Here is a 24,264-nt window from a genome sequence, read left to right as displayed (position 1 = left end):
AGAGCAGCTTACAGCCTTCATAAATGGACATAAAAGATTGCAATGATAGTTTTTTGTGCGTTTTTCGGGCTATGTGGCCATGTTCTAGAAGAGTTTATTCCTGATGTTTCGCCTGCATCTGTGGCTGGCATCTTCTTTCTCTGATAATAAATAAACCCCTCTCCCCAAATTCCATCTTCCTATTTCCCAAACCAACGACAATCAGGACAATGTTAGATCTAAGCTGCATCTGCACTGCAGAAATAATGCAGTTTGACAATGCTTTAACTGTCATGGCTCAATGCTATGGTTTTCTGGAATTTGTGGTTTTGTGAGGTATTTAGCCTTCTCTGTCAGAGAGCTCCAGCCTGCTCCGTTAGCAAGAAACTGGTACCTGCAATGCCAGCTTGACTTTCTTGGTGACCGCTGTTTCTGGGAATGTGGCCTGGACCATGGGCACCAATGTGCTTTGTAGACAGCCACCCTCTGGACCAATCAACTCACAGTCCTGGCACACGCGGGACATGACCACAAAGTAGAGAGGGAAGTCCGTTGTGATGATTCGGCAAATCCTCTTCTTTTCCAAATCCTCAAGACTCTCCAGCTCTGAAAAATTGTGAGCATACAAGAGTGATACATCTCTACGCTATGCACCATGAAAGCACTGATAGCATGCTATCAAGAAACAAATCAATATTAATTAATCAATCAATTAATAGCTTAGAATACTGGACTCCAGGGACCAATGATGTGCCAAAAGCCCTGGCTGCATGGGCCAAATAAAATGTCCTCCGCCCATCATCTTGGCAGGGAGTCCAGATGATGCATGGCTCAATTCTCATTTCTGGTACAAAGAGTCCAGATGATATCCAGACAGTTCAGTATAACATCCTTAAAATGTTTTAAAATAACTCTAGATCTTCCCAGGAGACCCAGAATTCTCTGTTGCAACGGAGGTGGCTGTTTACAATGCATCCTGCTATGCGATCTGGTGTGGCTGCGGCAGCGAGTTGCTCACTCTGAGGTCAGACGATCAGTGCTGGGTTCTGACTTCAGAGCAAGTGACTTGCTGCAGCAATGGCTGCGCTGGATGGCACACTGGTATGCATGTGTGAACAGCCACCCAGCATTGCAACAGTGAGCCCCTGGTAACTGGGGGTTGAGCAGCATTTGTGAAACCTGTCCTCTTCTTTCCCTCATAGACACCCCCTAAGGCACACCTTCATCCATCCCATTGAGGACCTGGTCCAAGCAGTTCTCTCCGTAGCGGCTGCGGTGTTCCTTCCACACAGACCCATTCTCACTGCGCAGGATTACCAACTCTCGGTCGCCACGCCCATGTGAGGCAAAGTGAGGGATTTCCACAATTACAGGGCTGCAAGAGAACCAAGTGTCAGCTAAAATAGTCTCATTGTAGATTGGGAGGAAACACATTCCCATCCAGCCTTCAAAAAAACACAGTTCAAACTCTGCCATATATCTGTGTTGTGTCTCAATAACAGGAAAAGTGAGGAGGCACTGGCCTGTGTGTATGTGCCTTCAAGTTTCCTGATGAGTTAAGGGAACCCCATGAACTTTGTAGGGTTTTCTAAAGTAAGGAATAGTCAGGGGTGACTTTGCCAATTTCTTCCTCTGAAATACAGCTTATATTAACTAGTATTTTGTCAGTAGTCTCATGTTGAAGTACCAACTAGGACTGACCTTGCTTAACTTCCACAATCAGATGAAAGCTAGTGCCTTTAGGGGATTTAGGCCAGGCAATGACCTACAAGCCATGAAGCCAGAGCTCCTTGGAGGGAGAGAAGGTGTGCATAACCCACAAGGCAATCCCAGTGACTCCTGTTCTGGAGATGACCACCACAGTCCAAGGGTGGTCTAGCAGCCCATGGCCACAGAGTGAGGCCAATAGCCATCTCAATTACAAACAGCCATCCATGGAAGTCATACACATGTACAAAAACTAACTGGCTTCAAAATTCATTCTTCCTTCAAAACTGACAATGGGGCAGCATCTTCTGCTACACCTGAAAACAACAGAATGTCTTGGGAAGAAAATAAGGCAAGGTGCATGGCACCTACTATCTCTTATAACATATTGCTGCCGCCACCACCCAGGAACTTCCACTTGCTGAGACAAGCACCTCACCTTATCTAATGGTAGGGCTGGACCTGAAAAAGGAGTAGGTGACATGAGGACAAGAGGCTTTCTGTGTACACCTTGCTTCCATCACATGATAGTAACTGTTTGCTTTAGTCCCAGAATTGCTGCTGGGACAACACTTTTGTGCCTATGGGGTTTCAGTGACACCTGCGGCTTTATCCGGGGAAGAAAGATGTTTGCTGCAGCCCTTCCAGTGTGGGGGAATCTACCTTTACCTGAGGAACTGTTGTCCGGCAGGGCCAAGTGCAATAATCCTGCTGGCCAGTCCTTCTTCTTCAGCCAAAGGAGGCGGTGCTGGCAGTTTCTGGGGCTTGACCAGGCGGCAGGTGATCCGCGTGGGTGCTGCACACGTCCGGGGCGGGATGATGACACGAAGGCCATTGTGCCTGCTGCCCCGCATTGATCCTCCACGGGCGTCCACCATGAAACTCACAAGGAATCTGCCAGAGGTGGGGAGAGAATGGCAAGATTTATTGACAACCTGTTCTGTTTGCAGCGAAGGGCAAGCAGGGTACACCCTGCTTTTTCATGTGGAACTGCGCTTCAGTAAAGGACGCATGATGGTTTGGGGTGAGTCACTGACCCTGTGTGGACTGGGCTGGCCACTGGGCTGATATTGTCAGAGGTTTCTGTGGCAGGGCTGCTTGGGATGAGGGACTCTTCGTCAAATTCCTTGGAAGGCTAATAGAACAGACAGACATCACTCATGAAAAAGACAGACTTTACATCATACCAACACATGGAGAGATACAGGGCTCTTCACCCCAACAATCTCCACATGCATACACAAGATTTCCCATCCCTCTGCGTTCACTGTTCCACTTGCTCCCTTCTCCTTGCAATCCGTAAAAACTCAAATCTGTAAAATGGATACCGTGATCTTGGAATAGTTGTAAGATCCACAAGGAAAGAGAGCAATCCCAATTGAATAGTGTCTTTTACAAACAATGCTATTGTAGCAGGAGAGGATCCCTCGTGTGATAAAAACCCTAAGTAAAGGCTCCCCACACCAGATGGATATGAGAAAACTAGTTTGTTCTCTTGAAACTGTAGAGCCAGAATACTTCCTCACATTGTCTGCTTGAACCCAATCTTGCTAAGCCAGATCCCCACCTGCTCTGGCTCCTCAGGCCGGAGTAGTACCGTCTCAGGCGTGACGCAAGGGATTCGAGGGATAGCTGGCGACTCTTCCCTTCTGAAAAAGCAAAGAACAAGGAATGGTGGGAGAAGAAGGATATACAATCCAGTTAAGCAATGATTCTGTAGCGTTGCTTGCAAATCCTGCTTCCTGTGAACTCAGCATCCTGCTCTTTCTCAGCAACAAGGGTTCAAAGCCTGGCATAATATAAGTGATCCCTCTCCTGGAAAGAAGACTGCTATGATGCAGCCTTGCTAAAATAAGTGCATGAAGAATGGGGGCCAGTAAAAAAAAAAAACATGGTCCCCAAATAAGCTAAAAAGGTTCTTGAAGAGTTCTCATTCATTTCAACAAGATATGTGTTCTTTATTAATTAATTCACTATGATGACAAAAAGGATACCAATCAGATCTGAGGAGTTAAAATGTCTTAGGTTGACCCCAGGTCTAGAACTGCTCTGCAACATCAACACAATTCTTTGCTGCCCCGCAATCCTAACCCAGCCCCATCCACATCCACTGGCCCAAGAAGCATGTCTTACGCATGATCCAGTTTGGGAACAAATTCCACGATTTCTCTCTCATCTTCCTGATATTGGTATTCTCGCTTGTGGGACTTGGGCCCAGGCAATTCCTCTCCTGAAAAGAGACCAGGGTTGAAAACACAGGACAATGGTGCGGATTGGGCCCGTGGCCAAGTGGAACAAGCTGACATAAGCAAAGCGGCTCAGCATTTCTCGGCAAAGGGATAGCGGAAGAACCTAAACATTTCTGCTGCCTCAAATCCTGGCCAGAAAAGGTGCTGTGGGCTCCACTGGCTACCCTGTCCATTACAATGACAAAAAAGTCAGTTTTGGGCCCAGTTCCTAAAGCTGTTGCTTTCCGCTGGGCTGGATCCCCCCATTACTCCAGTTCGGTTTGAGGACCGTAACCAAATGCAACTGATGGCACCAGCTGTGGCCAGTGAATGGATGGTTTTGCTCCCCATGGTATAACTTGGGGTAGGAAAATTCAAGCCCTTGGGACATGGCACAGGCAGCATCTTGCCCCAAGGCCAGAAGTGCCCTGAAGTTTCATAAAATCACAAAACAAGACGCCAATAAGGGTATCCTTGTTTTAACAAAGAAGTGGTTCTATGTGAAGCTACCAGGAGTCCTATTGTCTGTCTGTCTGTCTGTCTGTCTGTCTGTCTCTCTCTCTCTCTCTCTCTCTATCTATCTATCTATCTGCACACTGGGGGCTGTGTGTTCCCAGTGGCTTCAAAAACAGGCAAGGGCTGCTTACAGCCTGCCCATTTCTGGGGTACCAACATCCGCCTTTGTTCCTGCAGTCCCCTCTCGTCAAACACGTTTTGCAGCTTTTGGGGTTAAAAACAGAAATGCTTACCAAGCCCATCTGAGCAGAGGCAAAGATGGGTGAGCAGTTGCACCACAGTAGTAACCCCTCTTTCAAAGCACCTTGAACTCTCTGGAAAAAACATCCTCGGGTTCTTATGTGGAAGAGTGCTAGTGGCCAGGCCGGGGCTGGGGAGGGGGTCCTCCTTCCAAGCTGTGGGCATTCAAAGGCCGGTCTAGGTCCCCAGTGAGGAGGCAGAGGGTCCAAGGCAGAGGGGAGCCACTAAGTGCTGACCAAGCAGTGTGAAGGAGAGGCCACTTCCCCCAGGCAACATCTGAGCAGTTGTCACCCTCAGGTGCTACAAGGAAAGGTTTTGGGGAAGGGAGCCAGGGATGGTTGAGATCCTTGGAGAAGGTGGGAACGGAAGTGGAAATGGAGAAGGCAGGGTCAAGGGAGATAGCGGGAGGTTCAGGAGCAGCAGTGAGAAGCCAGAGCTTTGCCAAGGGGAGGTACAGCAAAAGACGATCAACCCTTCTCAAGAGATGGGCTACAAACCCAGGCTGGCCAAAATAAGTCCCCCAACAGACATCTTTGAATCCCTTTCATTTGCAGTTTGCTGGCGGGTGCATAGCAGCAATGGGATGGTGTCTGTCCATGCAACTTACCCACCCAACCTCCCCTGCCATCCGCATGGCCACAGACACAATGGGCAGGCGAGTGGGCAACCTGGCCCACAAGGAAGCCAAGTGTGGCATGGGATGGAGACGCGTGAGGCCCAGGAGGTCCCACGTGGGTGGAATGGGGCAGATGGGGAAGGCGGGGAAGCCAAGCCCACAGCAACAACACACAGTTCGTACCCAGGAGAGTTACGTGAGCCGTGCCTGGAAAGCAAGGGAAAGAAAAAGGAAATTTGAACTATTGGCTCAAAACAGGGGGTGCAGATGGCACCAATGCAACCAGGATGAAAGCCAGAGGGCCTGTGGGATCGGGGAGACGGTTGGAGGCAGACTCTTGGCAGGGAGTCTCCAAGGTGGATTGGTATTTGCCATATGACTAAACAGAATAGGAGATGTCCAATGGAAACCTCACTTCTTCAATACTGAAAAGCTGGGGCAATCCACAGGTTGCAAAAGTAACTTTTGGAGAGTACAACTCCCTAAACTCCCAACCCAGGATCCTCTTGGGAGTTGCAGTGCAGAGAAGCAACTTTTCCAAGCTCTGTTGCAGTTTCTCTCTGGCTTTAGAAATTGCAGTAAATGTTGTCTAAGCAATTCCAAAATTTTATTTACTTTCACAGGGGCTACAAAATTGTTCTTTAAAAAAAAAAAAAAGGAATCAATTTATTATCTGAAAAGGATAACTTTTGTACCGAGTACCACATTCTCCACTTTTTGTGTGCTCCAGCACCACCAAAGTGCATGCGCAACTGATGACTATGCATTATTCATGTATATGAACAGATTTAAGCTACCTTCGGTCCTCTAAAGGAAGGCAAGAGCTGACATGGGACATGGCTTTTAACTCACTATGCTGAATTTAAAGAAGCAGAAATACTGTCACTAACATATTGCTCTCTCTCTCTCTCCCTCTCTCTCTCTCTCTCTCTCTCTCTCTCTCTATATATATATATATATATATAACCAGAAGCTGCCTCACTTAATCGATTTTAGGTGTCATAACAGGACAGCAAATTCTTCATTCTTTAATAGGTTATTATTAGATTTTTTTTTTATTGCCAAGGGCTGTATCTGCACTGCAGAAATAATGCAGTTTGACACCACTTTAACTGCCATGGCTCCATGCTATGGGATACTGGGATTTGTAATTTTGTGAGATATTTAGCCTTCTGTCAGAGAGCTCTGGTGCCCACAACAAACCACAAACCCCATTATTCCATAGGACGGAGCCATGGGAATTAAAAGTGTTGTTAAATTGCATTATTTCTGCAGTGCAGATGCAGAGAAGCAGCTGTACAATTTCTGGCCTCTTGCACCAAAATAAATCTGGTAAGATTTAAATAATGTATATTTTGACTGAGCTAAATGTAGGGGGAGGCACTATTTGCTGCTCCACCTCTGGCAGCAAAACGCCCTGAGCCCATCCCCTTTATGATGCCTTGAAAGACAGATGTCACTCACAGCAGTCCTACTGGGAGTCAGTAAGGTATTGGCAGGAAGGCAGGAGGAATAGAGCAGGGCAGGGAAGAAACAGGGGCATTTCATCAAGCAGGAAGACAAAGGGTTGGGAATGCTCTACTTCCCTTCAACTGAACACTTGTACCCCATATATATATATATATATATATATATATATATATCTCCCCCACAGCTAACAAATAGAAAAATATTTGCAAATATCATCCCACGGACACAAGAGTGAGACAGTCCTGCTGATGCCTTTCAGTGACCGATCTCCCAGCACAGTTCCTCCTAGAAAAGGAGAAGCCAAACTCTGGGAACTCACCTTCATCCTCGGAAACATCCAGGATCTCGTCCACTGTCTCCGGGAAACTCATGCGGTGCTTGTCGTTCAATGGCTGCAAGAAGCAACAAGTCAGGAGGGTGAATAAGAGTCTATGGAGTCTAGAGATGGTTGGTGCTTAGAATCCCTGCCTGAGCTTTTCCCTTGGGTCACTTCCATTCCTGTCCTCAGTTTTTGGACCAAAGAGTCCTTCGTTCAAGGAGTCTGAGGCTGCAAGAAGTCAGCAAGGTAAACTAAGCAACAAAGTTTTTTTAAAAAAATGAAGTAAAATAATCAATAATCCATAATCTATAACAGCTTGAGTGGCAAACTGCACTAAAGGTGTTTTTGGTTTTAAGGATCAAGAAGCAAAGGAGGAGGAAAAAAATCAGTAAAACGAATAAAGCTGAGACAGAAGAGTTGACTTGGGCAGGGCAAGAGAAAGAATTAGGGAATAATAATAATAATAATAATAATAATAATAATAATAATAATAGATAAGTGTTTTCGTTCACATGTCTCCTGCTTGATCTAGGTGATAATGTGATTTAGACCACTAGTGGGTGACCCCTTCTTGTCGTCTCAGAAAAAATTGGGAGAGACATCTGGGGGCAGCAAAAACAGGTCTGGAACCCCACTGCAACCCATCAACTATATTTTCCCTATCCTTACCCTTAGGGCTAAAAGAATGCACTAAAATAGACTCACACCCAACCACTGGAGACTTGGCTGTGAAACTCACCAGGAAGCTGGTCTCCTCAGTGACAATTTTCAATACGTCAGTGACCGAAATGTAGCCCAGACGCTTGGCAATGGCCAGAGGAGTGGCACCATTCTGCAGAGAGTCAGAGAAAAGAGCCTCTGGGTTAACTCTATATGCGAGCTTCTCAACATGTTCACTATAAGCTGCCCAAAGTCTCTGATCATGCACAGAATGGCTGTGTGAGTTAAACCAGAAACTCTAGATGATTAAGGACAAGAGGGACTCATGCAGTGGCACAAAAATTAAATGCATCTAAAACCAAGAGGAAAAGTAGCATCCATTTTCATTCTGCACTTTAGGCAGTCTTTATGTATGGGAACACATCAATCAATGTCTGCCACCTCAAGAAACTGCTGAGGTGTCACACTTCAGTGTCACAGGCAAAACTCCCATTTCATCTCACATCTTTTCAAACGCAACCCTTTCTAGCACATTGTGTTCATCCATTTCAGCTGCCTGCCTGCACTGGTTTGCATGTGTCTGCATCAGGCACAGGTCACAGTGTGAAAAGGGTCGACATGCATAAGGCAAGTGAAAAAAGTTGGGCTGAATATGCAAGCCACTCGAGGATGTTCCTACTTGGATGTTCAGGCTTTTGGGATCCCATACTCACCGAACTGACTTCGTTGGGTGAGGCTCCATGCTTTAACAGGAGGGTGACAATGTCAGTGTGGCCCTGCTGGGCAGCTTGGTGTAGAGGAGTGTATCCAAGCTGTCAGGGAAAGAAAAAGAGATCCACACACTAAGCAGGTAAGCAGCAGGAATAGCTTTAGACCATAAAGAATACTTGCAGGATATAGAGGTTTTGCATACAATGCAACCTTCTTGGGATGATTATATGGCATTGTGTCTTAGTCTTAGTCAACATCGTGCTGAGAAAACCCTGTGATAGGTTTATATTAAGGTCACTATAGGTTGGAAAACACTTAATAGAATGACAACAACTGAAGCAGGGTTAAGGAAACTGTGGCTCTCCAGGTGTTCCTGGACACTGGTTCTTTTCAGCCCCACTGCACATTGGCCATGCATATTTTACACTGTTTAACATCATTGTAAACCAAATAGCATGAATTTTAGAATTAAAAAAGGTAAAAACAAATGAAAGATTTTGTTGCTTGCATACCTTGGTCTTAGAATTGACATCCGCTTGGTGCTGCAGCAGAAACTTCACCAGTTTGATGTTGCCATAGTGGCAAGCCACATGTAATGGTGTATAACCCATCTGTAAGGCAGATATAAAGGCAACAGAGTCACCCTCAGGACTAATGTACCTGAAGCATATTGTTGTTGTTGTTGTTGTTGTTGTTGTTAATACCCCACTCTTCAACCAAAAGACTATCAGAGCGGCTTACATTGTTTTAAATGCATTTGTGCACTTCCTCCATCAAAAGTAATTCAGGCTGGCTTCAGGCATGTAATATGGTTTGGTTGGACAGCAACCCATATTTTTTCTCTAGCACAAGAAATGCCAGTGCACAACTGATACCAACTTGGCCAACAGTTAGGAATTATGGGAGCTGGCATCCAAAACATCTGGAGGATCAATGGTATTAAGAGGGCTCAGAGGACATCCTTCTGCCCTTGCACATTCCCAAACATAAAGAACCCATAGAGTATTTAATACTGTCAGGATGAGAGACAGGAGGAAAGGACCAAAAGAAAATAAATCAAGTCAAGCCATTGCATGCCAGCCTCCCCTCTCTTGTCCATCTACTCCCCAAATTAACCCACATAATAGGGCTCACTGATAAAGGTAACCAAGAGATACAAACATCATGTTGGTTCTGGGCATTTTCTCAGTTGGGCATGCCTTCATGAAACTAACTCCTGAAGGTTGGGGGGGTAGACTATAAGGTTGCCAAGAGGACTCACCCGTGTTGTTGCATCTACTCGGACGCCGTGTCTGAGGAGGACATCTGCCACCTGGACATGTCCTTCCTGAGCCACCAGATGGAGTGGGGTCAGGCCGCTCTGGAGAGAAAACGCAGGGGCTAAGTTATGCACAGAAAGGATATGTGGTTGGTGGGTGGGCACACTGGAAGCCATGGCAAATGGAAGGCTGCCAACTTTACGACGAACCAAGGCTGTGTGGCTTTTAAAAAGCTGCTCCAGCATAGACCAGTGATTCCCAAACTTTAGTCCTCCAGATGTTTTGGACTTCAGCTCCCAGACTTCTGGCCAAGCAGGCTGAAGCTTCTGGGACTTGAAGTCCAAACTCCTGGAGGACCAAAGTTTGAAGATCACTAGTATGGACAACAGACAAAAGAAAAGGAGGAAACCAAGCTTGACCACAGTGCATCTCCCATACCACCAGGTAAACCCTACCTCTCTCAGCCTATTTGAAACTGGGAGAAATGTATCCATATATCCCCCATGGATATGGAAGTCATACTATATTTACATATTCAGTTTTTCAGAGGTTGAAGTTATCTGTCCCCATAGTTTCTGCTCTATAGGACCTAGACATTGATGAAGAATTGTAGAATAGAATTATAAAGCTAGAAGGGATGGCAAAGGCCATCTACTCCAACCCTCTACCATGCAAGTGTACTCAAAGCATATCTGAAAGATGTCCATCCAACCTCTGTTTAAAGACCTCCAAAGATGGAAGCTCCACCACCATTCGGGGCAGTCTATTCTACTGTCAAAAGGCTCTTACAGCAAAGAAGTTCTCCCTAATGTTTAGGTGGAATCTCTTTTCTTGTTGTTTGAATGTTCTAGCTACTGGAACAGCAGAAAACAAGCTGGAGTTGGAAGACTCTTCCCTTTCTTGCCCTAGTGACACTCTGCCTCTGCTTCTAGTGTGCTTTGAACCTCAGTGCCATCAAAGACCGGGCAAAGGCTATGATGAAATTAGCAGAGTGGCACCATGCCAGGGCTCTATCCTGGCATCAGCCAAGATACCCCCATAGCTTCCCAGACGGTGCTCCAGGCCTTGCTGTTGTTGCTGTAGCAGCAGATGGCTGGTGGGATCGGTGTTTGGGAATACGTGCCCCAAAAATATATTTTGAGAACTATTTCCTAGCCGTGCAGCACATTTTAAGGTGCTGCTGTTAGTAAGCGAAGAAAAATGCCCTGGGAGGGGGTGGCAGGAATGGATCAATACAAGCTGTTGCCTCCGCTGTTTATAGCTTCTTCTTTTTAAAAATGAAATAAGAGACTAAAAAGAGCCAAATGGAGTGTGATGGAGGCAGATCTGTGCATTGTGTCCTGGATTAAGAAAACACAAGAGCCCTGTTGTTGGGTCAGACAGTGGCCAAAATGTTGTCAACAGAAACTCACAATTCAGGGTCTAAAATCCTTATTTCTAACAGGAGGTGAGTAGGAAGCAAAGCTGAGAGACAGCTTTTGCTATTCCCAGGGTCTCATTCTGGCCAAATGGGAGAGCTAAGCCTGCCTGCATCTGTTTCCAGTCCTATCTAACTGAAAAGCACAACAGGCAAAATTGTGTCCCTGTTCAGCAGAGGTTCATAGTAAAGGAAGAAGTAACACAGCAGTCAGTGCATTATGCAGGGAGAAGCTAGTGATTGCGCCATTTTTATGTGCTCCTTTTCGGTCCATAGGAGCCTCCATTTATTCAATTTCTCAAGGCTCTGCAAGTGGTTATTTCATGGTCCTTAGTCTGGAAATTACTATTTTAATTGTTAATTAGGGTTGAAGAGCTATCTTGAAGCAGACCTTGCCACTACAGGAGTGCCACCTAATGGCCTTTAACAGAGACAAAAACCAAGCAGATGATAAGTCTTATGGTGACCCTATCACAGGGCTTTCTTGGCAGAATTTATTCAGAGGAGGTTTGCAGTAACAGAGCAGTGCATTATGCAGGGAAATCAAAGAAGACTGCATCATCTTTGGATGTTCATTTTGGGTTCACAGGAACCTTCATCTATTGAATTTCTTAAGGCCTGGTATTCCTTAGCAGTCTCACCTCCACTCTAAGTACAAGCCAAGCCTGACCCTGCTGCATTTCCCAGATCATACTGGATCTGGCATCTTCAGGCTATTTAGGCACCTTTAGGAATATGCATGTTGAGCTTTTAAAAAATGTTACTGCCTTCAAGCCTTTGCAGACTCCCTATGAAGACGTCACAGGTTAAGAACCATTGCTCTATATGGAGAAGTGTACTGCTGTTGTATCTGGAAGCTCCATTAATCCTCCTAGTTAATAGCTACTGGTAGAAGCATCATCCATGAATCAGGTGAAATAAATACAGATTTTGGGAGGCACAGATAGTCATATCTCCTTGTCTCATTGCAAGCTTTTCCCTACCGAAAAGAAATATGTCCTCTGCAGCGGCACTCCAGTCTTGTTGGTGGATTTTCCTGTAGGCAATTGCTTGAACAGAGGATTAAATAGGCCTTTGATTTGATCCAACACAGCTCTTCTTATATTCTCATTTTCTTCTGTCATGGTGCCATCCTATGGATTCCTGGGATCTGTAGTTCGTTGTTGTATCAGAGCTATCTGACAGAGAAGGCTAAATATCTGGCAAAACTACAGATTCCAGAATTGCATACCATTGCACCATGACAGTTAAAGTGGTATCAAACTGCATTATTTCCACAGTGCAGATGTAACCTTTGAACATATGATATTTTTGCCCTATTCTTTCTTTTAACGGAAATTTTTATCGAAAAGTTTCCAAGTACACTAAAAACTACAAATGTATAAACATGTATGAAAAATGGGAAAAGAAAAGTGTGGGGGGGGGGACAAAAACAAACATTCCTCTGTTCTTCTATGTATGCAAAGGGAAAGCAAACCTGCCCACCTTGTTGCCCAAGTTGCCATTTGCTTGCTTGGAGAGCAGGAGCAGCACCATGTCCGCGTGGCCTTCCTGGGCCGCCAAATGCAGTGGGGTTACTCCTTGTGTGGACTCTGCGTTGGCAGAAGCACCATATTGCAGGAGGCTGCTGGCCACCTCCATTTGGTTCTGCCTGGCAGCGATGTGTAGAGGAGTGTATCCATTCTGTGATGGAGAAACCACCAGATTCAGAGAAGTCACGCAAATCAGGAAGTCAAAGCTATCAAGTGTCAGGAGAGCCATGGGACCTAAATCAATCCTTTGCTCTCTTTTTTGCACCACTGTATGAATTTTGCAAAGATGCAAAATTGGATTATTGGTTGCAGAAGGGAACAGTGAATTTTTCAAGCTAGGATGCTGACGCTATCAACCAGAACGGATCTCCTGCACTCTCTCAGTCTGTGCAATATTGGCAAAACAAGCTACTATCCAATTCCTCTGAGATTCCTGTCCATATCTCTGACTGTTTCACAGCCGCCTGCTGGTTATTGCTTTCTGCACTACGCTCCCAGTTCTTGCAACCCTGGTTCTGGTATCGCATCAGGGTACGGCATGTACTTCTGCCTGTCTCTAACCATCATCAGCCTCACTTCTGGGAGTGCTCAGTCTTATCCCTTTATCTTCGCTCTTAACTGGATTCCCTGCCTTTCTTTCACAGATGGCATCTGAAACAATTAACAGTGATAAAATCAAATCAAACAAAACCAGCAGAATGTAGAGCAGATTAAAAGCATAATTAAAAACACAACAATAGAAGAAAGAATAGTACCCATCTATTTAAAAATGTTTCCCTTAGTATCCAGATTCATTGTCACAGGTCTGCCTAAATAAAAGAAAAAAGTCCTTGCTTGTTGGCAGAAGGTGAAGAGGAAAGGAACTGACTGGTCTCCCTTGGCAGGGAGTTCTATAGTCTACCAAGGAGACTAAGCTGGTCTTCTCCCTTCTCACCTTCTGCCAAGAGGCAAAGAGTGTCTACACAGCCTACCACTCTTCCTCGCTTGGAGCTCTTGGCCCAAGGACTTGATATAACCAGGTTCAACACACTTTCTGCCCAGAGTAATATCCATTTCAAACTGAGACCCAGACTCTTATGCTCTACGTACACAGTGGGATAGAAGTGGGTTTTGGGGTGCTATCAACTGAGCCTTACCCAGGCCACACTGTGTGGGGAAGCTCCCTTGGGCAGCAGCACTTTCACAATGTCCAGGTTGTTGTGATGCACAGCTACATGGAGGGGCGTGAGGCCATTCTGCAAAGAAAGAGGCATAAGAGAAGGGAATCAGCTGGCAGAAGTGGAGCACTTTTGCCCAATGCTGCTGGCATCCCTATAGCACAGTGTAGGCAACAAGTGCAGACTCCCCTACTGGCTTTTATGGCTGACCATCACCAGTCACCATGTTTGATGGTACAGCAGTATGTTAGTGAGCAATGTCCAAAAGGCTCCTGAATTTGCCTTCTCCCCCACTCCCATACACAAAGTATATGGCACAATGTACATACCTTTCCAGCTGCATTGGGCTGGGCATTATGCTCCAGCAGCACCTCAGCCACATCCACTTTCCCATATTTGGACGCAACGTGCAGAGGGGTAAATCCTTTCTGGGGAGAAACAGAGAGTATCAGTGCCTGGCGTCAGCCGGAGAAGAAGACTACACTTATTATTATTATTATTATTAAAGTTTATTTATATAGTGCTGTACGATTCACACGGCGTTTTACATGATCATACAAAGAAGGCAAAAATAAAATACCAATAAGTACTGCCAGTGGCCTACAGTCTAAAATCACAAAGCATAAAATTTTAAAATACACAAATTAAGCATCAAGCAACTCTAAAACTGTGAACTAGGGAACAGCAATGTACTCTTAATCTAATCAGAATGCCAGAATGGCTATACTAGAATGCAAATATAATCAGATCAGAATGAAATATCTCAGTTTACTACAAAACAAAATTAAGACAGGAGTGCCAACTGTCAAAGATGCTGTTCAGCACACCTAGAGGTGACTCCAATGTGAGAGAGATCCAGAGATCAGGAAGACAGAAGGAAAAATGAGCCAGCGTCCCTGTTTCCCTACCTTGGTCATGACTGTCTGTGAAGCCCCCTTGTCAAGGAGGGCACAAGCACAGTCCAGGTGGCCCTCGCGGGCCGTGATGTGCAAGGGAGTGTGCCCCGCTGTTGTAGACAGGTTGGGGTCAGCACCACTTTCTAGAAGGAGTTTCACCATGGTGCAGTGCCCAAGGCGGGCAGCACAGTGTAGCGGCGTCTGGTCGTCCTGCAATGGGGAAGAAGAGAGACTCTCAGCCACCGCACCCCTTGTCACACATTCATAAATGGTACGAGCGTCACAATCACAATGACAGAAGAAGCCTCGAAGACTAGAAACATGTTCTTTGTAAGAGGAAGGCTTCGTGCAATAGTGACGGAAGCATCCCGCTATGTTCCTATCAGTTTTGCCCCTGTGAAAATCTCCCTTGTCAAATTAGGACTCCATAGGAGGGAGTTACAGAACTTAAAGTGGAGTCAAACTGTGTGATTTCTGCAGCATAAATGCACCCAGGCATGGGACTCTTGTTGGCCCAAAAACTCCAGCAAGCACCACTTACCTTAGCTTTGGCATTGACTTTGGCCTTGTTCTGGAGAAGGTATTTAGCCACCTCGGTGTGCCCAGCCCGGGCTGCCATGTGCAACGGAGTTTCTACTTTCTGCAAAATGGAGGGGGAAAAACAAGAATGCATCAGTGTCCATGAAACAGTGGGAGCATCTTGCATCCAGCAGTATGACCAAAGTCCTGTCCTAAAACTTTTCCTTTGTGTCACCATCAAAGCTTGGAAAAATCATTTCTTACATAAATTAATTATTTGACTCATTGTATACTTACTCCTGCCTCAAAAATAAGTAACTGCCTTTAATGTTGTAATAAAAATAGCAATGTTGAGTTATTCATTACTTCTGTATTAAAAAGCCTGTATGATTGAGAAGTAAATGAGATGAAACTTGAAGAATTCCATGTAAAATATCCCCCCCCCAAATGCCTCTCTAGGAATCTCCAGGTCCTCCAGTGCAACTCAATGGTCAACATTTGCCAGAGGTTGATCATAGAATCATGCTGGAGGGCCTACAAATGCCTAGAGAAGTGTTTGCGCTAGGAATGTTTAGGTTCTCCAGCACAACTCTATGGCCTACTTCTGGCAAAGTTGCACTGGAGGACTAAAGATTCCTAGAGAGAACATATTAATCAAAACCGCAAATGACCACAACAGTCAAAGCTGCAAATGTGGAGGGCCAAGAGTACGGGCTTGATCTGTAAATTTTAGGAATAACCTCGACAGTAAAATTAGTTATGATAAGTTTTAATTGACAAATAATATTAAAGCAATAAAAGAAGTTTAGCTTTTATAATAAAGTGCATGTTGCGTATGCATCACTCTACTTCCTTTCCAAAATCTCTGTTCTCCCATCAATCAAACAAAACAAACATCCCAAGGGAGGATGGGGTATCAGCACCACCTCCACCCCGCATGCCTTTAAAATATTGCTACTCACCACATTGGAAACATTGGGAGATGCTCCACGCTGCAGCAGGATCTTGACAATGGGAAGGTTGCCCATGAAAGAGGCCACATGAAGCGGGGTGAGGCCGGACTGTGGACAAGACAGAGGGAATGAAGAAACAAACATGCGCACACAATAGGTGCGGATTCTTCCTTGCGGCTGGCAATTGTCGCTTAGAGAAACAGACATGTCTGCCCACTAAATCTATTTTCACACAGCTAGCACTTTCGGGTAACAGTCCAAACAAATACCTCAATTGGTTTTGGAAATTTTTAAACTTGCAGATGGATTGACTAAAGATTTCTCTGAGTAAACCGAAGTGGTAAGAGCCAACGTCACAAGTGTTTATAGTCACAAGCACTTTGGATGTTGGTGCGTTAATGTAAGCAAGGAAGCTAAGTGGAAATCTTAAAAGAGGACAAGAGTGAGTGGCAGGGCTCTGTTTATTAAATCATTTCGATGCTACACAAAATAGCGGTACTGAGATAGTGCCCAAAAAGGTACCATTCAGGCCCTAATGTGGGACTGGAAAATCTGCAGCCTTCCAGATGTTAAACTTTTCCCCATCAGCCTAGAAACTGATAAGAGATGATGAGAATTCATCAGCATCTGGATAACTGAATGATTCCAACCCTTGCTCTACGTTATGATGCCACTTCAGAATGAAGGTTTATCCCTTGGAATTAGTCAGGCTAACTAAATGGAACTTTCTTGTTCGGACGCAGTGTATCTTTTACTACCAATAGAAAGACAACAGACATGGGCCGTGGCCTTCATGCGCCTGTTTGGTCACAATCAGAAGCAGGATCCTGGATTATTGGGAACGTTACTTTTTTGGACCACAACTCTCAGAATGCCACCTTGCCAACATGGCCGTCCTGGGAGTCATAGTCTAAAAAGGAACTTTTCTAAGCTCTAGAAGCTCTCCTCACTTCCTTATGTCCATCATGCAAAGAAAGCTTTGGAATGGTTTCTAAAAGCCAAGAGAAAATAGGTTTTCAAATATCGTTGCTTCACTTCAAGGGAAGACAATTAACAACCCAACATTCTGCAATCAGTCAAAAGCCTTAAAATGACTAAATTCTCCCCAAGGCTAGTATGCCAAAAGGCTTTGCTTCATCAGGAGCCAAGCTGTGAGTCAGATGCTGGAGAAAACATGTGCAAGGTTCCTGCGCTCCCACTCGCGCAGGCATGATTTGGGCAAAAATTCCTTCTTGTGTTCTAGCTAGTGATCAACCAAAACAGGAATGTGACCAAGAAAATCCTCTGAGCCATTCCAAACAGTGATTTAATTGTGGTTCAGATTAATTACGGAGAGGTGCCTTCTAGGTGTTAAAATCCGTGTGCTTCCTTGCTGGCGCAAGTTTATTAATGAGATTTTTCACACATTAAACACTAAACATGTTAGTATCGAAACCAGGCCTGCTCCATCTCTAAATCAAATAGAGAATAATCCATGCCACTTGCTCTGCCAGCTGCTGGACATTAGATGCCAGTTGAGCCTGGATAGAAACTCTGATAGCTTGCAGCCGTCATCAGAGAGAAACCGGCAATGAGAAAACAATATTTCCCAAAGGACTATCCCCTAAGCTATATCTCCCAAGGACCACTGGAAACTGTACAGAAAGCCATCTCCAAGCATTAGCCTAGAAGTAGGAGGAGAAACACTCCTTCTCACTGCAACTAAAGAGTCACTGTTGTTGCCATTAATTTCTTATCATACCAGTAAATACAGTAAAGGGAAGAAGAGAGGGCCTTGGAGCAACTGGGAATGGCTATTATAGAAGACATGGGGAGGTTTGCAGGAGGACAGAGGCCTGACCCTAATTCCTCTTAGTTCATAAGTAAGCCAATGGTTTTTTTTTTCCAATTTGGTGGTAGGGATGGCATCACTTATACTTAGGTCAACCCACTGCGAACAAAGAATGATCTTGTTGAGCCACATCTGCTTGATATCTCCCATCTTCTCACAGTCCCAGGAAGGTAGCAAACCCCAGAAAAGGAAAACAACTATATCCCACCGTAAGCTATTTTTTACTTGATAGTATGCAAAGAGATCTTGTAGCACCTTTGAGACTAACTGAAAGAAAGATGTTGGCAGCATGAGCGTTCTAGATTTAAATCCTGTTCCTCGGATGCATTTGGTGGAGTGGAAAGCCACACACCAATGACATATATAGGTCTGTCCCTGGCTTTCCATTCCACCAAATACATCTGAGGAAGTAGGCTTAAGTCTACAAAAGCTGATACTGTCAACTTCATTCTTTCAGTTAGTCACAAAGGTGCTACAAGATCTCTCTATATACTGATTCTACAGACCAACATGGCTATATCCTTGTCTTGATAGGTAAAGGTTGTGATCCTGATGGGCTACAGGTTGCCTTTGCTTCAGCAGAGTCATAATCTAAGTATCCATTTTCCCCCTATAAAAACCATGTGCACCTTAGTGAATAGCAACGACTCTGCTGTCTTTCACATCCAGTGCCTCCCAAAATGTGCTGGACTGCAATTCCCAACCATCAGCCATAATGATAGTGGGACCTGTAATCCAGGATAACTGAAGGCTTGCCAATTTTAGGGAAGGCTGCCCTTGATACACTATATTGTCAGAGAAATCCAGAAAAGCCAAAACATCTGTGTGGTCACGATTATGTCAATGGGCCATACACTTTCCTGTCTCGCAAACGTGTAGTTCTGCATACCTCAGTGACAGCATCAATGGAGGCCCCTGTCTTCAGGAGAAGCTCCATCACCCGAATGTGGTTCTTCTTGCAAGCGATGTGCAGAGGGGTGAAGCCATTCTGCGGCCACAGGGAAAGACAAGTGAGAGAAAAGCTTGTCAGTGCCATGGCAGGTACGCATGTCTTGATGTGGCCCTCCCGCTGTTGCCTCTTCTGCTCACCAGGGCCCGTGCATTAGGTTTCGCACCCTTGTCCAGCAGGACCTTGGCGACCCGATGGTGGCCACAGTGGGCAGCCACATGCAGCGGCGTCAGGTGGTCCAACGTGATGTCGTCAATGTCAGCATTGTACTGCAGCAGAAGCCGTACGCAATCCAGGTGGTCCCCCTGGGAGGCCATGTGGATGGGGGACAGGCCATTCTGTGGCAAAGAAAGACATTTTGAGAGTCTCCTCTCTCCTAAAGCTTTTCAAGCACAAGATAGTCAAACAGCTGCTGCTGAATGGAACACTGCGCAAGGGAAGCATCAAACCAGAGTGTTGGTCATGTGTGATGGCACTTGTGTGTCTATGTGCCTTCAAGTTGCCTATTGACTTATGGCAACCCAATGAATTTCATGACATTTTCTGAGGCAGGGTATACTCAGAAGTGGTTTATCACTAGCTTCCCCTGGAATATAGCCTAATGGGTTCTTGGTGGTCTTCCATCCAAGTACAAATGGTAGTTGACCCTGTGTAGTATATCAGGCAGATTTGGTGCCTTCAGGGTATTTAGGCCCCATGTTGGGACTTAGCTACTGTAAGCCTAATTTGAACCCACACTATGACCCCCATATTCACAGATTTGGTATCTCCAATTTGACTTATCCATGTCTAAAAAAGATGTTGACTCTAGGCATTTCTAGGTCTTCCAGTGCAATTCTATGGACAACTTCCTGCTCTAGCATACCATCGAATCACACCTAGAAGGATTGTTCTCTCTAGGCATTTCTTGGTTCTCCAATGTGATTCTATGGCTTACTTAATATGGAGCCCTGGTGGCGCAGTGGTTAAATGCCTGTACTGCAGCCATTCACTCGAAACCACAAGGTTGCGAGTTCAAGACCAGCAAAAGGGCCCAAGCTTGACTCAGGCTTGCATCCTTCCGAGGAGGGAGCTAAAATGAGTACCCAGATTGTTGGGGGCAAATTAGCTTACTTGCTAATTAGCTTACTTGCTGTTCACCGCTATGATCTTTGGAATAGCGGTATATAAATAAAACAAATTATTAAAATTATTATTATTAAGTCAGAAGTCATTCCTTACATTGAATATAATAGGGTTCCCTCTTATCCATGGTTTCAGGTATCCATAGAAGTCTTGGGACCTTACTCCTGTGGATATGGAGGATGCATGTGGTACCACTTTCCCCTCTACTTTCCAGCTCCAGCTACGTAGTTACCTTTCCATGAAGATCACATGCCATCAATAACCCTCTGCACACCTTCCTTCATTCTCTATTGCAGCCTTCTCTAACCTATGCTGGTAACTAGATCCCAGCATAGTCCCACTCCAAAAAAAATTACTTTCCCATGATCTCCCATGAGTCATATGCCTAAAAAAGCAACTTTCTCCAGCTCCGCTACTCCTTCGCTGCATGTCACCTTGGTCTTTGCTTGGATGGGAGCACCATGGTCCAGTAGGATTTCAGCAATCCGCACATGCCCATTTCTGGAAGCACAGTGCAAGGGCGTCAGCTCATCCTGCAGGAACACCAACAGTAGGAAAGTCATCAGAGCAAGTGGGAAAGCACAAGGAGGAGGGAAGAATTCTCTTGCAGCAATGAATGTGACTTGGTCTTGTAACTCCACCTTTCCTCCATTAACTCCAAGAGTTGCTATTAACATGTCCCTTGCCTACTTTGGCCACAACCCACCTTGCAGAAACAGATGGCAAAACAAATATAGTATTACAATGAATTGCACTAACACAGTAACATATTAATTACCACCCTCAGAACACTCTCTTCTGCATGAAACACACACATGCACACACACCAACACCAGCCTGGATTGGGGCCAAGAACTAAGAAGAAACGGGGCTACTTCATTCTTACAAAAGCTTTGGCTCTGAACTGCACCATAGCTGAAAAAAACCAGGTCTGGCCGCTGGTGTAAAGTTTTTATGAAATGGAGGTATTGATGCAGAGTTGGAAAATTAAAATAGCGGGTGCCATTCAAAGCTGTGAAAAGTTACTTTGTGGACTACAGTTGCCTAGAATGCCCAAATCAACAATGCTGCTTCTACTTTTTAAGTGGTGTCTTTGCCTGTACCTGCTGTTCTCATGTATAGTGAAGGAAGGCCCCAGTGGCATCACTAGGGGAGTGTGCAGAGTACAGGACACACTGGGTGACACCTTAGATGGAGTGTCACTTGGTGCTGGCCAGGTAGGAAAGTGTGTTTCTTCCTTCTCTCACTGGTGGGACTGGGCTGCCTTCCAGATCTGGCTTCTCTGCTGGCCAGATGAGAAGGTAAGTTGCCTCCCTTTGCCACTCACCCAGCAGCAAAGGAAGACAACTCAATATTCCGTTAGCAAAGTAATGCCCAGGAACAAATCTCCTTCATTAATGGAGATATACTTGTACAATTAGCAGATGACCCAGTAAAGGCTATTGAAAAGAGGAGGGAGGTATTAAAAAATGACCCACACTAGGTGCCAAATATACTAGGTATGCCAACAAATCTGTTTCCACCATTGCTTTAGTGAGAATGGGAGAGCCTCTTCTTTATGAGTTATCTATGAAGAAGGGAAAGGATCTTTCTTTCTCTCCTATTTGTTGGCATCACACTTGTTACCAGCTCTATCCTGCCTAAGCGACGGCACCATTTGGGGCAACTCCTACTTGCTCACCTCACTGACACACTTCTTGAGGCTGCCCACGGCTTCCCCTGGTGTAACCCCAGTCTGCTTTCGGTGAGATCTATCCTGCAAATCCCTCCCTCCGTACAAGCCATGAAAGGGAAGGTAAAGCTCAAATTGTGCTTGAGGAAATTGCTCTTTTGTTACTGCTGTCTTGCCTGACACACTTTGATCATATTATGCTGGAGAGCTCTCTAAAGAGATAAAGAAACTTCTCACAGAGGAGATACTTGGAGTGCTTTTGGAAATAAACAAGCTGTTTTATTTGACAGCTTTTGAGACTCAGTGTTCTTTGGAGTTGGAAGACTGATGCTGCCCAGAACTTGACAAAATGCCTTTTTTTTACTGCAACTTCCAAAAGGTCCCAACCAGCATTGGGATTCTGGAAGTTGCAGTCCAAGATATTTATCACACAAAGATCAGGATTTTATCCCGTGAATATCCCAGAGAAATCGGGTAATTACACGTAACAATTTCATACAATATTGCACAAAATCTGCCATTAAAATAGTCACAAAGAAGTATTAACGTGCATCTTTTTACTTTTGGGATTTAAGCGACAATGCATTTCTGATGTCGCTTTATTTGTGCAATTGCACATGATAATCATTTGTGCAATTACTCACAATTTCTGCTTCATTTGCGGGATGTTTTAAATGCACTTTAATCTCTCTTTAACACCGAAATCAACCCCAGTGTGATAAACTCCCAAGGAAAGGATTGTTCTTCCTAGCTCCGGTGCTGCTTTCCTTTTCCCTTCACCCATCCCCTCCTACAAGTCCCATCTTGGGGGTTATCTTACCTTGGTGCGGGTTTCGATTTGGGCCCCCCGGTCAAGCAGCAGCCGTACCATGATGATGTTACCTCGACGGGAGGCGATGTGCAGCGGGGTGATGCCGTTCTGCATATATGGAGAGAGAAAAGAGGTGAATGGATGAAGTTGCCGGATATCTAGACAGGCCACCAGTCCATCTCACCTAATACTGTCTAAGTCTGGCTGGCAACGGATTTTCCAAGTCTCAGGCTTTTCCCCCCCAATCATGGCCTGGACTCAAGATCTTCTACACACAAACTGGGATGCATTTAGACAAAGCTTAGGTACCACACCAAAATGGGCTGCTGTAGAAGGAATCTAGAGTCCTCCTCTGAAGCAAAGCTGGCTTTCCCTAAAGGAGTCCAAAATAAAGATTCATAAGATTTCAGGAACCTCTGAGGTCAGGCGCTTGTGTCCCTCAATTCCTAAGCCTTAAGAATCATAGAATTGGAAGGGACTCCATTGATTCCAATGAGGGATCTCCAGCTAGAGATAGTGAAGGAAGGCTGATGGGAGTTTGAGCCCAAAAGTATATTAGGGTCTTCCCTGCTCTGGCTCAAAGGCTCCTCCTTTGCACATGCCTTTGGCACTTTGCCTGCTGAACTACCAGGGTTCATCTTTAGTTCTTGGGGTCAGGCTCTGCTCCACAAGGGTGCCATCAAAGCTAAACATAACTTAGTACTCAGTTTGTTCAGAATATTCTGCATTCCCTTCACAATCTGAAACTGTTTAGCATGGGCAAAGGGCAGACTTTCAATGTCTGGCAGCAGAGACCAATGGCAAAGGGTCTCCCATGGTTATCAAGGAAAGATTCTGCTCCTACCTGGGGAGTGAAGTTGACACTTGCTCCACGGTTTAGCAACAACTGGGCCACATTGAGGTTCTCGTAGTGTGCGGCGATGTGCAGTGGGGTAAAACCAGTCTGTGAGAGAGAAGAGAGCAGGGAGATGAGTCAAGGGAGCTCTCCAACAGGGTCCCAGGCCAACTGGGATCGAAAATCGATCAAATACTGTCTGATATATATATATTTCATTATATATATTTCATTAGAGCACTAGCATGAAGGGATGTAGTTCAGAATGCTAAAACAAAGCAGGACTGGTCCTGTAAGCTACCTATAGCATAGGTTCTCTAGCAACCAAATTTAGTTTGGTCTTGGATGAAGAGAGACCATATTTGTGATCCATTACAACAACAACACCAAACTCTGGGATGAGAGTCCTTCTCTTCCTCATGTCCATTCTGTTTGGAAATTTAAATGTGGACACACACATCCCACAAATCACTGTCCAGCACTAGCCACTACAGCCACACTGGCCCTCTGAGACCCGCCATTTCCCTCAAATGGTAGACAAACACCTCTCATCCCATCTGGGCCTTTAGGCGTACCTTGGAGAGGACATCAGCATTTGGGTCATTCTGTAGGAGTACGGCAGCCGTACGCGTGTCATCGTTGCGGGCAGCTATGTGCAGGGCCGGGAGGCGCACTTTGCCCTTTGTCCCATAGTTGATCAGGTGGGCCACCACATTTTCATGGCCCTGCTGCAAAGCCACAGCCAGCGGTGTGAAGCCATCCTGCCAGAGATTGGGGAAGAAGAAACATGTGAGCAAACAGATCTGCGCCGTACTAAAGTAAACACACGGAACGCAAGCGGGGCAAGAATGCTGGACCAGCA

At 45.3% G+C, this 24,264-nt stretch overlaps 1 protein-coding gene across 8 annotated transcripts in view; it reads right to left on the bottom strand.

Annotated features, from left to right (window-relative positions):
* Positions 1 to 24,264, bottom strand: part of ANK1 (ankyrin 1) — a 114,450-nt gene that overhangs the window by 24,738 nt on the left and 65,448 nt on the right. For 7 of the 8 annotated variants that reach the window (XM_089538655.1, XM_089538657.1, XM_089538658.1 and 4 more), the window contains 24 exons: positions 23,978 to 24,163; positions 23,412 to 23,510; positions 22,577 to 22,675; positions 20,519 to 20,617; positions 19,100 to 19,297; positions 18,900 to 18,998; positions 16,189 to 16,287; positions 15,249 to 15,347; positions 14,720 to 14,917; positions 14,141 to 14,239; positions 13,791 to 13,889; positions 12,608 to 12,805; positions 9,708 to 9,806; positions 8,959 to 9,057; positions 8,449 to 8,547; positions 7,815 to 7,907; positions 7,076 to 7,148; positions 5,470 to 5,493; positions 3,820 to 3,916; positions 3,254 to 3,335; positions 2,724 to 2,821; positions 2,356 to 2,580; positions 1,200 to 1,354; positions 374 to 585 (listed from right to left, as the gene is read on the bottom strand). In XM_089538655.1, the coding sequence (XP_089394781.1) occupies positions 374 to 585; positions 1,200 to 1,354; positions 2,356 to 2,580; positions 2,724 to 2,821; positions 3,254 to 3,335; positions 3,820 to 3,916; positions 5,470 to 5,493; positions 7,076 to 7,148; positions 7,815 to 7,907; positions 8,449 to 8,547; positions 8,959 to 9,057; positions 9,708 to 9,806; positions 12,608 to 12,805; positions 13,791 to 13,889; positions 14,141 to 14,239; positions 14,720 to 14,917; positions 15,249 to 15,347; positions 16,189 to 16,287; positions 18,900 to 18,998; positions 19,100 to 19,297; positions 20,519 to 20,617; positions 22,577 to 22,675; positions 23,412 to 23,510; positions 23,978 to 24,163 (2,928 nt within the window). The remainder of the gene's footprint in view (positions 1 to 373; positions 586 to 1,199; positions 1,355 to 2,355; positions 2,581 to 2,723; positions 2,822 to 3,253; positions 3,336 to 3,819; positions 3,917 to 5,469; positions 5,494 to 7,075; positions 7,149 to 7,814; positions 7,908 to 8,448; positions 8,548 to 8,958; positions 9,058 to 9,707; positions 9,807 to 12,607; positions 12,806 to 13,790; positions 13,890 to 14,140; positions 14,240 to 14,719; positions 14,918 to 15,248; positions 15,348 to 16,188; positions 16,288 to 18,899; positions 18,999 to 19,099; positions 19,298 to 20,518; positions 20,618 to 22,576; positions 22,676 to 23,411; positions 23,511 to 23,977; positions 24,164 to 24,264) is intronic. The other variant, XM_089538656.1, reaches the window with a different exon arrangement.

Source organism: Sceloporus occidentalis, unplaced genomic scaffold (genome assembly GCF_023333645.1).
Source record: "Sceloporus occidentalis isolate IW3139 unplaced genomic scaffold, rSceOcc1.0.p SCAF_9, whole genome shotgun sequence".
Classification (NCBI taxonomy): Eukaryota; Metazoa; Chordata; class Lepidosauria; order Squamata; family Phrynosomatidae; genus Sceloporus; species Sceloporus occidentalis.
The sequence above is the reverse complement of the archived record's forward strand: the minus strand, read 5'-3'. Positions and strand labels throughout refer to the sequence as shown.